General features: G+C 41.5%; 1 protein-coding gene across 1 annotated transcript; it reads left to right on the top strand.

The window, feature by feature from the left end:
• The first annotated feature begins 7,266 nt into the window (after nucleotides 1-7,266).
• On the top strand, nucleotides 7,267-11,806 carry ren (renin). Its single transcript, XM_041944907.1, has 9 exons — nucleotides 7,267-7,347; nucleotides 8,010-8,189; nucleotides 8,799-8,922; nucleotides 9,082-9,200; nucleotides 9,293-9,489; nucleotides 9,932-10,054; nucleotides 10,135-10,276; nucleotides 10,378-10,476; nucleotides 10,916-11,806. Exons 1-9 carry the CDS (start codon nucleotides 7,267-7,269, stop codon nucleotides 11,075-11,077), a joined length of 1,227 nt encoding a protein of 408 aa, XP_041800841.1. The 3' UTR covers nucleotides 11,078-11,806.
• Nucleotides 11,807-14,311: the final 2,505 nt, after the last annotated feature.

The raw sequence follows: 14,311 nt of genomic DNA, 5'->3' as shown, positions 1-14,311 counted from the left end.
AATTTACAGTTAAGAGTTTTTAAGGTTAAACACATCTGTCAGTAAGACTTTATGATGTGCAAATGCATTTTATAATGCTAACCTGTAAAGTCGCTGAAGTAAAAATACTACAATGTAAAAGAAATCAAAATTCAGAACTCCGCTTAAGTAAAAGTACAAAACTATTATCAGTAAAATATATGTGTAAGTATCAAAAGTAGCACCTGCCAGTGTTATATCATGATGCATGATAGGACTGGAAAAAAGGTGACTGCACCTAACTGAACTTTGGTCTCTGATGAGCACATCCTTTGGTCTGCGATTGTAAGGGCCCCACAGAGGGTCCCAACAATGCAAAATGTGACATCCTAACACAGAAGTGTACGAGATCATTTGAAAGAGGCCACATCAGGAGCACAGACTTTCTGTCAGGCCGTATTTCCAGTTCACGAATTGAAAATTGGAGCATAAACATCAAAGACACGTTTTTGATGAGAAGCCTCTGTTTAGACAAAGCAACAAGCTTTTAATTGCTGGATGTCTCAGTGAGCCACAGAATATGCTCTGACTGCCGGGAGCCCCTTCGGCCTTGTTTTTGAAATTAGCCAGACTTTGAAGTACAAAACAGTTGGCTTCACAAAGCTTTGTACTGTGGCTTTGTTCACTCATTTATTGAATCATTTTGGCTCCACTGCTGCCACTGCCCGGTGTCTTTTTATATCAGCTGGCCTCAGTTTGTCTTTATCTTGCGATGCTGTGCATGGAGACACACACACACATGTCAAATTATCATCTTATTATTAGTTATTTAGAATTTAATACTTAGATTTAATGCTTTATATTTCCTTTTTTAGGTATATTTGTGACGCAGGTCTCATAGAATGGCCTGTTAGCATGCCACACTGCATTTCACAGCACATGCTGTTTGTGTGTGTGATAAACAAACCTTTAAACTGTTAAATCCTAGAAGTATTTGAAGACTGAGACACAGAGCAGAGTGTGCAGTTACAGAAGTATGCATTGCACTACAAACTGTATAAATGAACAGGAGATAATGCAGCTTGTTAACAAGATGGATGAGGCAAACAAGGACCAATCAGAGCCACTAAGTAGTAATAAGGTGATCGACGCATATGTTACTGGGAGGCTGCGAGCCTGTTGTTTTGAAATATTCATGGCTCCAGGTGAAGGATTGCCACATTTTGTTGTGTCGCAAACACTGATGAGCAGAATATGCGCAGTTGCCATGGTTTCTCAGATGATTTGTGTCTTTGTAGAGCACCTGTTTCCTAATGGACTTCCCTGGGAATCAAAGTGCATCTTCACAGGACGCTATCCAGATATTTTCACGTTATCTTTCCCAGATAAACCACAGATTACACACACACACACACACACACACACACACACACACACACACATCCATATCCTCCTTGTGGAGTAATGTAACCTGACAGCCAAATATAGGGCCTGAGTCACCAGGGACAAATTCACTGGTTAAACTTATTTCATTTAAAATCTAATTGTAAATCTTTGTGTTTTTAATGTATTTATTTATTCTGGGTATCCAGACTCAATTCTGTACACCAGCAATGACAATTAGATTTTTTAACTTATTGTATGGAGAACAGAGGTTGAATTAGGTTACTTTAACAGTGTGCATCAAACATAGTTGTTTTCTTTCCTTTATTTATTTAGTTTTATGTATTTTATTCATTTATTTTACATTTACTGTCTTACTGGAACGTTTTGATTTTATAATTTCATGGCTGTATTCCATTTAGCTGTTTCAGTTTCAGGGTCCTTGAATGTTTCACTGTCACACTGTCATGACTTGCTGGGACAGTTGAACAGAAAGGAGCTATCATTAATGTTATTAGTAAGACCTGTGCTTCTTACTACAATGACAAGTGTAAGTGTCTGCTGTGGAAGAGGTTGTTGCATATTTAAATGCTTTTTGATATCTAGATGAATATAAATTGGATGTAATCTACTATTACAGGTTTTCCTGTTATGTTTTTAGAGTTGCATGAAATAGGGGGTCAGACTGACTCCTTTACATTAAATCTAGTTTCCTCTCAGGTCTGTCCTGATATGTTTTTAAGTATAAGGCTGCCCTCTGCTGGTTAAGAATGATACAGCATGTTTATCCCTCTGGAAAGGCCCAAAAACACATGGCAAACATGTGTAAAACACTGATTTATTACGATAAACTCTGCAACAACAACAAAAAAAAGAAAATGCTCACTGTGCTCTTGGGGAGGATATAATACTGCATTCATGCATTTTATTTGACTACATCTTTTTGTCTAAACTCAAAATTTTGTGACCTCCCATTGTGACAATCGTCCCACATGTCTCATACATATTGTCTCCAGATGGAATCACAGCGTCGTCATCTCCAATTTAGAATTAATTGGCCTAGAATCCCCCAAAATAACTGAGCATGAAATCAGTGAAACCCAACTATTGCTCTGGCTTTGTGCATAAAATTGTATGAAGTAGCTTCTTGGAAATAAGCCCAAAAATAGATATGCATTTAGCAGCAGGTCAAGATTTAAGGTTGAAATGTTGTGGCTTTGAAAACCAGGCTGGAGTGATAGTGGAATTCTTCTATCATCTTATTTCCTAAAAACAGCCTCAGCTCTGCTTTATGTCTTTCTTATCATGACAGATAGCTCACAACTCTACAAGATCCTTTTACATGAAGTCTGCCTCAGATGTCCATCTGTGATATAACACCAAGGTTGTGTGAACATTGTGTGTTTCTTTCTGAGCCTACAGTAATCTCCTGTAATGTGCATGTGTTGTTGATCTCTCGCTGCGTGCATGAGTGTGTGATGGACTGCAGGTGAGTCTGGCTGACTGACTGATTGATTGAGGTTATTCCAGGGGGCTGATTGGTTCCAGCCTTCAGGCTTGCAGAGGCTGGCTTCTCCTAGCTAATGTAAGCTCTCCTCAATCTGCTCCTATCCAGACGGCCAGCAAAAGAGTCTCTGTTTAAATAAATACAAGGTTCAAAATAAACCTTTAAACAGCTGCAGATTCTTTATTGTTGGTGGTTCTTGGGAGCTGAGATGCTGTGCCAGGGTTTTCCTATGAACCGGGTCGAAATTGTTTCTCAGTAGAAACTCATTTAAAGTTCAGCCTGTTGCACCTTCTGGCTTATAAATACACCTTTTTCCTTTTCATTGTTTTCAGGACCATTACCCTCTCAGTGGGTCGGCCTCGGTCTCAGTAAATCTCTTAACCCCAGCACTTGTAGTCCATGTTGATGCGGACTCAGCAAACAAACTGTAAGCATCTAGTGAACACTGAATTTCTCTAACTTCTGTAATCTTTTGTTTAAGCTGTGTGCATCTCTCTCTCTGGTTCTCTCCTCATCTCTTTTCACTCAGGCTCCTCTCTGCTGGATCTTCCGGGAACGCTCCCTCCCGGCTGTCAGTGCCTCCAAACATTTGGCTCTGCATCATTGTTCCTGTCCTCTTCCTGTCTCCCCAGATTTCATGCTGTCACGTCCCTCCAGGTCTCCATGTTTGAGAGGAGGTTGTATGGCGCAGGTTGCTCAACATCCCCCTCTGTATCTGTATTTTTCATCAATATTTGTCTATGTTTAGATTTTTTGGGGCTGATCTTCCCTATGTGGCCGTCTCCACAGTGGTGAGGAGGAATAGCTCAGATCCCGTTTGAAGACATTTGAAGCCGCTCATGTATATTTTTTAACACTAGCCTCACATAAACAAGGAGTGATTTAATGTAAGCAAACTGCTATTTTCCGCATATATAGGAGAGAGGTACAATAATAAAGTAATATGAGAAAGAGTGCAAAATACAAAGCAATCATCTCCACATCCCAAAATCCAAATCACTACTAAATAACATTTTGTGCTCATTTACGCAGATGTCAGGACAGTCTTTAAGCTTATATCTATCAATCCATAGTTACAGTCTTTTGAACACTTTGTTAATTTCATAGCAACTTCTTTTGCATTTTCCCCATGATTATGTGACACAGTATCAGAATGTATCAGAAATGTTGTGGTCTGCTCTGTACATGAAGCATCTGTTACATGCTTGTCTGTCTTTGCTCTACTACTCTGAGTGTGCCACACATTACACAAACTGTATAGGCAAATTGTGAATTTGAGCCACATAATTAACATTTGACCCGACCTCTAAGGAAAGATGAATGAAAGTAAAAACATATGAAGCTCAAGTAAATCTTCTTCCAGGGGGTGGTTTCAAATTTCCCATGCCCAGCACTGGTGAAGACTAGCTGAGGGGGTGGAAGGCCACACAGGACTGACGCATGGGCCCCATTGGATGGTATGGGAAAGAGACTTGTGGTTATCCATTTGGCTAAGTAGGTCAAGAGTCAGATGTCTGTGAGATTGTCCCCAAAGTTTTTTGGCAAAAACAAATTGTGAGGCCTAATTAGGAGACAGATACTGGCCTCTTATGAATTAAAATGTGTTTCTATTCAAAGGATCAGATGAGCATGTGTAACATGAAATGCATCACTCATATTGATGAAAACCAGAGAAAACTAGCATCCCGCAAAGGTTTTAAGCCACTTGTAGCTCAGTGGCTTGGCTTCCCGAACCACAGCTTGACTGTCTTTTGCAGTTTTAATAAAAAGCTCTGGTAAAACCATTTACTGTATGTTACCTGCCCAGCACTAAACGCCACACTGACAATGTTAGAGACTAGCTAGGAAACAGTGGAGGATGAATGAGAATCTTCACAGACACATTTACATCCATCCACAAACACAACTCCAAATGAATCCTAATTTTGCGAGCTGTGTGTGTTGTATGTGTAAATGGGCAGTAGCTTACTCAGACATCTGCCACAGCTGCTTTATAGGGTGATAATAATATCGTGTTTACAGCTTGTTCCACCATGAAGAGGCCAAAAAAATAAATTATGACTGCTTCAAACCTGCAATAACTGCTTTGTTTGACCACTTGGGGGCATCAGAAACAAGTTTGAACACAACACTGACATATCATCACCTTTTAAGTTATTTTTCTGACCATCTGGAATCAGATTTCTATTTACGATGCTTATAGCTGGAGAGAGATAGGAAAGGTGGGGAGAGAGAGGGGGGATGATATGCAGCAAAGGGCCTCCGGCAGGAATGGAACCAGGTCTATGGCGGTAAGGCCTTGAAACGTTCAAGCTTTACCAGATGAGCTTGCAGGTCGTACATATTCACTCTCTTTTGGCTCCAGTTTTGTTCTCCTCCAACTCGTAAGGGAAAAACTTGTTTCTTTAGCTCCTAAATGCTCCACTATGCTCACCAGCAACTCTCTAGCTGTGTCTGTCTGCTGTTTGGTGCTTTGCCACTGAAAACAACTGCCTGCTGCAGCTAAAATTGACATTTTGAGAGCAGTCATAGTGAAGCAAAACAGTTAGATAGAGGACAGCTGAACAAGCTGAAACTTACTATAAAATTGGAGAGGAGCCGCAGATTCAGGCGATAATTCACTACAAGCGACCCCTTTCCTTTTTGATTGATTGGTTGCTGTCAGGATGTAAAATTTCAACAAATATAACAAAAAATGCTTTACATACAAATTTGAGGTACTTCCACAACACTTGAGTATTTTCATTTTTTGCAACTTTTAACTTCTACTCCAAATTTTGTACTTTTTATTGCACTGCATTTGTCTGACAGCTTGTCTCGGCGACTATATTTCTTAACCTTCTAATCCAGTGAAAACCATGTGTAAACTGACAGATTAAGTGTTCCTTTACCGGTTGAGAAAGTTCTCCTGCTTCTTAAACTAAATAAACAATTTAAAAGCCCCCTTGGATCTGGAGAATACATTATGTCAAAGCTGAAACAGAGCTGTTTGTTTTGAAAAGGTGACTTTTTACAAATGCGTGGCTCTCACAGGATAGCCACGCTACAAACATTGATTTTACAGAATATGGTGCATTAGACTGAACTACCCAACAGTAGCTGAAGTAGTTAAAATGAGCTCAACCTTTAACATTTAGCACCACATGAATGCAGCAGTAATATTAATCCAAAGGCTTCATATATAATAATAATAAAACAGTGACAGGGACCACTTCTATGCACAATGAGTACTTTTACTTTTTATACTTTACGCACATTTCATTGATAATACTAGTTGCCGATGTGGTTGACATTTGGACTTGTTTTGTCAGACCCGGCGGGAACAATTTGTAATCTCTACCGATTAGTTCATAAAACAACATGAATTGCCTGTTGCATTGGCCATGCTGTCATGCTGGGTGCCGTAAAACACGGTGCAGAAGCATCATTATCTCTTGCAGGAGTTAATGACGCGCGTGTTAATTTGTTTCTCACTGATTCAGTTCAGTTCAGTTCAGTTACCAAGAACACGAGCAAGTGAACAATGAATGCGCTCTTTTAGCGTGTTAATGCACAACAATGTTGGTGTTGTCCGTGTTGTTGTTGTTGGAAACAATCACTGCTTCTATAAGATGTGTGCAAGCACGCTATCATTTTCTGGAAGCTCTGCCCACAGGGTAGTATCTCAGCGGCTGACCTCTGACCTCCATTTTGGCTGCCTGACGCGAACCCCCACATATCTCCTGGCTCGACTGGGTGGTCGGTACAGCACCAGCACACGACCCCATCCTGACAGGTCAGATACTGTGGGAATCCTCCCTGGTAAAACCCAGTGAGACCTATCTGATTGGGTGTGAAATCTTGTCAAGTCTAAACACTGCAGGGGGGGGTACAGTTCAAAAACACATCAAACTGCGAGTCTCCTGCATTGCATAATTGAGTCAATATGGGCCCTGCATCCTGCCTTGATCTTTATCTAAGACCTTGAAGTGAACTTACAAATGGGCCTTATCCCCCCCGTCTTAGCTTGCTTGTGCAAATCAATACTAAAGTGGTGCATGAGATGCATGAACTTTGCACGAAGAGAGAAAAGGTGGAAAGAGCAGCGTAAAGCCAGGAATTGTTGGCTGTGGGGATGATGTCCTGAAGTACATGTTTGTAGAGCGCAGTCTGCAGCAGCTGAGATTTAAAATGCCTTGTAGTTGAGTTTCCTAAGCAGCAGCCAACTAATCTGCCAGCTCAGAGCATCTTTCAATCCCTCTAAAGCTTCTCACAGACCGGCAGACAAGGTGTCCGTCCTACCAACGTCAGCAATCTCAGGAGCTCTGCGCCCCTGCTTTCTGTCTTCAGTGTTTTTGAAGAGGTCAGAGTTAAGACCTCTCTCTGGGCCCTGTTTATCACTCAAGAGGTTGTGTGACCAAGGCAGGAGGGTAGAGGGGATGGGTGGGGGGAGGGAAGCAGAGCTTGTTTTCAAGTGGTCACCTCTGGGAAAGCTCCCAGCAGGAGACAGTGTCCTATGGGTGAGAGCACAGCGAGGAGGACTTGGTATAAAAAGAGTCGAGGGACCTCGTAGCAGGGAGACAGAGAGCTGGTAGCTTTCAGTCAGTCCGATTTAACAAACGTGGAATATATTCACAAAACCAGAAAAACCAACTTTGCATCTCCAACATTCGTCACTGGCCTGTAGTCAGAGAAGTCACCATGGCACTGCTGACGAATTATTGGATGTGTTTACTTGCTCTATCATTGACAGCGACACCGAGCCATGCCTTGAGAAGGTAAGAAGCTTATTCCTCCATATACCTGCATTTTATGTAGAATTAAGTGCAACAGTAAGGATTTACGGCTGCAATTGCCCTGAGGAAAGAGAAAACGCGCAGCTGCAGCAGTGCAGTGCAGTGACAGCAAACAACAAACCAAACAAGTACGAGAAAATGTATGTGTTTTATTGGTCATTACAAAAGCTAATGTTTCCAGCGTTGGCTTAACATGTGTTTTTGTTCCTTTCTCTGGCTAGGCACAGAGCACAAAGCGGTCTGTGCTCTGTTAAGGGCTTATTGTTATACTGGGATGACGACCAGACATGTGTGTGAGACATATGCGCTGGGAAAAATATATTTCATATACTTTTCTTTTGTAATCTTGTCCACAGTTGCTCTTTGTGTTCATTTCATATCTGCAGCTCGAAGATGACTTTTCCCGCTCTCCTTCCAGAATTGGCCTGAGGAAGATGCCATCCATCAGAGAGACGCTGCGGGAGATGGGTGTTTCTGTGGAGCAGGTGTTGACAGAGCTGGAGCAGAAGAGCACAGACGACACGAACAACGGGACCGCTCCGACACCTCTAACCAACTATTTGGATGTGAGACACTTTTTGCGCAAGCCCATTTTTATGAATGTTATGAGTCAAACAGGTAGTGGGAAATCCAGATGTTTAAGGCCACTGGGTTGGCTGTTTTAGTCCTGAAGGCAAAAACAGACTTTGGTTGTGAATGTTCATGTTCTCATCCAAGGCCAGTCGCATAACCGGCTTTGAAAACACACTTTAAAATGTGCTTTGCGTGTGATTCGTACTCTCAATGTCATATTCGATTTCCTTTTTGACTTCATGCACTAAGTGAAAGAAACACTGTAGCTGGGGGTTGGAGAAGCGGCTTGTGCCTGGAGGGTCGCCGGTTCGATTCCCCCCACCGGACTGGCAGAGAAACTTGGGTGTGGTGGAGTATCCACTCCCCCCCTCCATTAGCCGGCTGATGTGCCCTTGAGCAAGGCACTTAACCCCCCAATATGCTCCCCGGGCGCCTGATGCGGCAGCCCACTGCTCCTGTGTGTCTCACTGCATGTTGCATGTGCATGTGTGTGTTTCAGTAAATCAGCGATGGCTGAAATGCAGAGAATAATTTCCCAGTTTGGGATTAATAAAGTCAGCAATTGTATCATCAATCTGTGTTTCATTGTTTACTCCTGTCAGACTCAGTACTATGGAGAAATCAGCATCGGCTCTCCGGCCCAGATGTTCAACGTGGTGTTTGATACAGGCTCAGCGAACCTGTGGGTGCCCTCGCAAAGCTGCTCCCCATTCTCCACTGCCTGTTGTAAGTGTTCACACATAATAAAATTCATTCACAGCAGCAGTAACTTATATATTTATCCTAAATATGCATCAAAGGGGAAAAGGGAGAAATAACTGAATAACCTACAAAGAACAATTATCCAAATGAATATTATCACTCAAATGAATTTTGAACTTTTAGTTACTCACAACAGGTACGATGCCTCCAAATCCCGGACCCACGTGGAGAACGGAACTGGTTTTTCCATTCAGTACGCCTCTGGGAACATCAGGGGATTTCTGAGTGAAGATGTGGTGGTGGTGGGTTCAAAATCAACATCCTGTACAAAAAAATAAGCATCTCTTGACACGTCCAACCTCTGACATTCAGCTTGTTGTTTTATTCCCCGCAGGTTGGTGGTATTCCTGTGGTGCAGGTGTTTGCTGAGGCCACCTCTCTGTCTGCCATGCCCTTCATCTTCGCCAAGTTTGACGGAGTCCTGGGGATGGGTTACCCAAACGTGGCCATCGACGGCATCACTCCGGTGTTTGACCGCATCATGTCTCAGCATGTCCTCAAGGAAGAGGTGTTCTCTGTCTACTACAGCAGGTGGGCTGGACTGAGTCAACTGACCTCCTGTAGCGTCCATGTCACCACTGCAGAGGAGAAAATGGAATAGATAAAAAGATAATAACTTCAAACTCAAAGAAAATGTATGTAGCTATTTTGTCTAAACATAGCTGCTGTCAAGACTTTAATTTGATACATGTGGGGAAATAAAATTCAATATTGTCTTGTCTGAACATTTGATTATTTTTTAATCTTACTTGTAATTGAACTGAAGGAAAAATGTATTATCTGGATGAGACAAGAGGATGTTTAGAGAGAACAGGAGCATTGTTAGAATGAGATAAAATGAGATTTAACCTGCTGAAGGAGCATGTCACCTTTCATGAAAATCACCAAAATCACAGCGTCAACAGCGACAAAGAGAATTTGCAACGATAAATACAAAAGGTGGACTTAATGACTGGCTATTTCTTGTGTTCAGGGACCCAAAACACTCTCCAGGCGGAGAGCTGGTCCTCGGTGGCACAGACCCAAACTACTACACCGGAAACTTTAACTATATGGGCACCAGAGAGACGGGCAAATGGGAAGTAACCATGAAAGGGTAAGATCTCTGTTTTGTAACTCATGTGTGTGCGTCCATTCAGAACCAAAAGGCGTTGCATTTCCCATTCGTTCGTCCAGTGTTTCCGTGGGGATGGAGATGATGTTTTGTGCAGAGGGCTGCACAGCTGTGATCGACACGGGTTCCTCCTACATCACAGGCCCGGCCTCCTCGGTGTCCGTGCTGATGAGAACCATCGGTGCACAGCAGGATGAAAGCGGAGTACGTTTTTACACGCGCAGCATGCTTTCCCGCATTTGTCTGGTAAAACATTCATTAGCTTCATCATCCTCTCTCATTTCCCTCTCTCTGTTATTTGTCAGTACAAAGTCAACTGTGACACCGTCAAGACGTTGCCCAGGGTCACTTTCCACCTGGGTGGCCAGGAGTACTCACTCACTCACGAGGATTATATCTTATGGGTAAGCAGGATGATGAATGCTGATCATTTTAATATTAACTAAAAGTTTTCCCTCAATATTCTCCTAATTACTTCCTATTAATTGTAACGAAGCTGTTGCACATTAATTGGAATCTTAATAACACTTTGTTCAGTCATGTGACCTCTTAGACTGGCTCACATTTTGCAAAGCTATATATGATTTATGTGAGCTGATTATGTGCTAATAATAAAGAAAAAATATTATCTTTGATGTTGAGAGATAGTAACTTGTGCACACAACATATTATTGTGAGCATAAGCTCACAAGTTTAGAGTTTAATCTTTTAGGATCTTGGGAGGTTCCTTAGTTACACACTGGCAATTTTTTTTAATACCTTCAGTACATTTTGTTCATAATACTTCTGTACTCACGTGGAATTTACTTATGTGAGGGAACTGACTTTTCTTTGTGGCTCCAGCAATCACAGATCGAAGGGGAAGTCTGCACTGTCACGTTTAGGGGCTTGGATGTGCCACCCCCTACAGGTCCAATCTGGATTTTGGGAGCCAACTTCATCGCCCGCTACTACACAGAGTTTGACCGTCGCAATAACCGGATAGGGTTTGCTACAGCAGTGTGACAGGAATTGAAACATGTGACACGTCTCTCTGTTTTCTTTCTCTCTATCTTTGCTGCTATTTTCTCTTTTTTCCCTTCAGTTGCTTTTTAAGATAACTCAACATCGTTCTTCGTTTCTTGGAAATCCTGCTTACCTTTCTATAATATTTTGTACTAGTTGCACTGACACCTTCAAAACTTTTTTTTATTATTTATGAGCATTTACCAGCAAATGCAAATGCATTTCTCTTTGTGTGACTCTGCTGATTATTATCATTCAGCAACAGCGGAAATCTATATCTGCACTGTACTGACATAACAAGGATAAACTTGTTTACTGGGGTTTGAATTCAATTTGACTTTATTAAGGACTGCATCTTCTCCCTGCAAGTCAGTCGAGTGCATTTTGTAACCACGTGAGAGTAAAAGTGGCAGTCAAAATCAGATAGCTGTAGCAGATATACAGTAATAGGCCACACCAGATCAGTTGCAGAAGAATTTGCCAGTCTTAACACAAAACTGTGTGTACGTGCTGTGTTTGGGTCAAAAAGTCAAACAACTGGACACAAGTTGGAGTTGGAGTTGCTTCCATACGGCGTACAACTCTTGTAAACAAAAGTTTGTGATCCCTGACTTTTTCCACTGCAAAAAAGTCACTTTTTGGTATAAAAACAAAGCCACAATCATTAATTTTGTTACCCAGGAAACAATGGTTTAGAGTTGAAATCCTGTTTTTAGTATCAGAGTAAAACTAAACACACGTCTTCAGAGTGATGTTACGACTGACTCTACAAAGTTGTTTCTGCTGACTCAGCCGGCGGAAGAGGCGCAAAGATAACGACACAATAAAAGCACACATATTCATCAGGCGCTCTTGTCAGATCTTTTTGTCTCATTTTCTCTAAATTGGTCGGGAAAGTCCTGTCAGGCTACCAAGATGTGACAGTGAGGGTGTTGTCCTTCCTCGCTCTCACATCCATGAATTGTCTGATTTGGACTTTATCTGTTGACAGCAAGCAGCGAGGTGAGGGTGGACTCAGCCGTGTTCAAACCGTTGTAAAAATGTCTCAGTGTGAGTCATCTCTCTCTCATTCTGTGGTCAACTCTGTCCTTTATTACACATTTTACGATTGACACCACGTTCATGTTTGTCTGTTCAATGTGCAGCTGGAGCCAGCAGACAGCTAGCTAGCCTGTCTCAGTCTGATGCTAACAAAATCAGCCGAACAACATCTCTAAAGCTCAATAATTAACATGCTACATGTGGTTTGTTTAATACGTGCACAACAAAGCATAAAGCAGAAGCGTAAAAAAGTACAGAGACTTAAAAGCCTTGGGGTTTTACAGGTGGTTGTGTGCATTTATGTGTTTTTGTTACCTTAGGACAGAACCAGGCTAGCTGTTTCATTATGCTACATTATGTCAGCAGTTTAACTGCGGCAATAAGGGTATTTATCGATAACTTGCTGCTATGGAACAAAGGCCATTATGGTTGAAAGCACATAAAAGCAAAAGCACAACTTGAAATGGTACAAATACTTCAAAAGTTCATGTGAAACAGATGGACGCTGACTGTTTAAAAAAAAAAGAAAACAAGCTCCTTTGCCCCTGTCCTGCACTATTCTGCTATGATTTGATTTTTCGAGCGTGGGCGGTGCTTGGAGTAACACAAGAATCTGAAAGCGTTCGTAAATTTCTCACTAGGTGAACACGAGGCACGCAAAAAGCTGGAAAGACACCTAGACACTCGTTATTGTCCTGCGACCCCTCTTGGTGTCTTGACCGTGACCGAAATTCAAAATCCGATCACACATGTTCCCGAAACGCTCCACGGAACAGATTTCGTTGCAACAGTCCGTCTCTCAGTGCTTTCTGAGATCCCTACGCTGTCTGAACCTCAACCCCAACCCCATCGGTGCTTTTTGAAGATAGATATCTTGAAAAATCTTATCCTTTATTTTTAAAAGAGATCAAATGATTTGCTGGGCATTGTTGGTTTTGGCGAATGTTACTCAGACAGAAGTAAATACCGAATTAGTTGGGAACTATTTTTATTGGCAGATGTAGACACACTCGGGTGCCCTAGTGCGTATTTATTAATGATGGATTGCTGTTTTATCTGCAGGTCAGGTGGGCTGGGTCTGATTCATTGGCTGTGTTGCAGGATGGTGCACAGCTCAGTTCAACTTAACTGATTATTTTAATCTCCCAACAAGCCAACAGGTTCAGTCAGGATCTAATGATAACAAATGTTCTGTGGCCTTCTACACATCCAACGGCTCATTCACATAGTCCACGTGCATATGGTGAAATTGTCCAGAGCGTAGCAGTTGTCCTCTGGATAAATGAGCTCTATCACAACTGCGTTAAAAAATTTGGTTTCATAGGCTAAAAGTTCAGCTCTGTTTCTGCTGCCCTGTTTAATTTGTTTTTTGGCTGTTCAAATGTCTCAAGATATTTGCTGCAGGACATTACACGCTCGCAGAAACATTTAAAATCACTGAAAGCTGCCTCTTTAATCATTAAAGTAAATAGTTAAAGAAAACACTCATACATCAATACAGCGCGCAATAAAGAAATCAGATGGAAAGCTCGATATGCTCGACATACTTTAAATGGCAGTATAACCTACAGGGACTGGTGGAGGAGCGCTGAAATGTCCATGCAGGTCTGTGTGAGAAAATCCTTTGCTCGGGAGGGTGGCGGGTAGGGGTGGGCGATTTGGCCCGAAAAAAAAAAAAAGATGTTTTCCTCTTACAAATGAGAAGTTGAACTGTTAAGAAATGAAAGCAATTATTAATTTAATAATACACAGTGATTTAGCAGCTAAAGCCTCATATGGTTTATGTTGCTCATCAACTGTTATAATATGCTCGAGCACTTATTCATTATAGAGTTAAAGTAAAAGTAATGATACCACAGTTTGAAGTACTCTGTTATAAGCACTGCCATTTACATTGCATTCATTTACTCAAGCATAATTACAATATTTACATTTAGTATTATCACCGAAATGCATTTAAAGTTTCAAAAGATACTCATTATACAAACGACACATGCACCCCATTAGACAGATGCGTCATGGCACTTCCTAATTATATTATTATACAAATTAGATTACTACATTAATTATATCATTGGATAACGTTAGTCAATAAGATAATATTATTGCTGTTAGTGGTGGAGCCAATTTGAACAACTTTACATCCTGTTGGGTATCTAAAACAATGTATTATACTCTGTCTATATGTAAAAG

Source organism: Chelmon rostratus, chromosome 10 (assembly GCF_017976325.1).
Source record: "Chelmon rostratus isolate fCheRos1 chromosome 10, fCheRos1.pri, whole genome shotgun sequence".
Lineage (NCBI taxonomy): Eukaryota > Metazoa > Chordata > Actinopteri > Chaetodontiformes > Chaetodontidae > Chelmon > Chelmon rostratus.
This window is presented reverse-complemented; position numbering and strand designations above follow the sequence as displayed.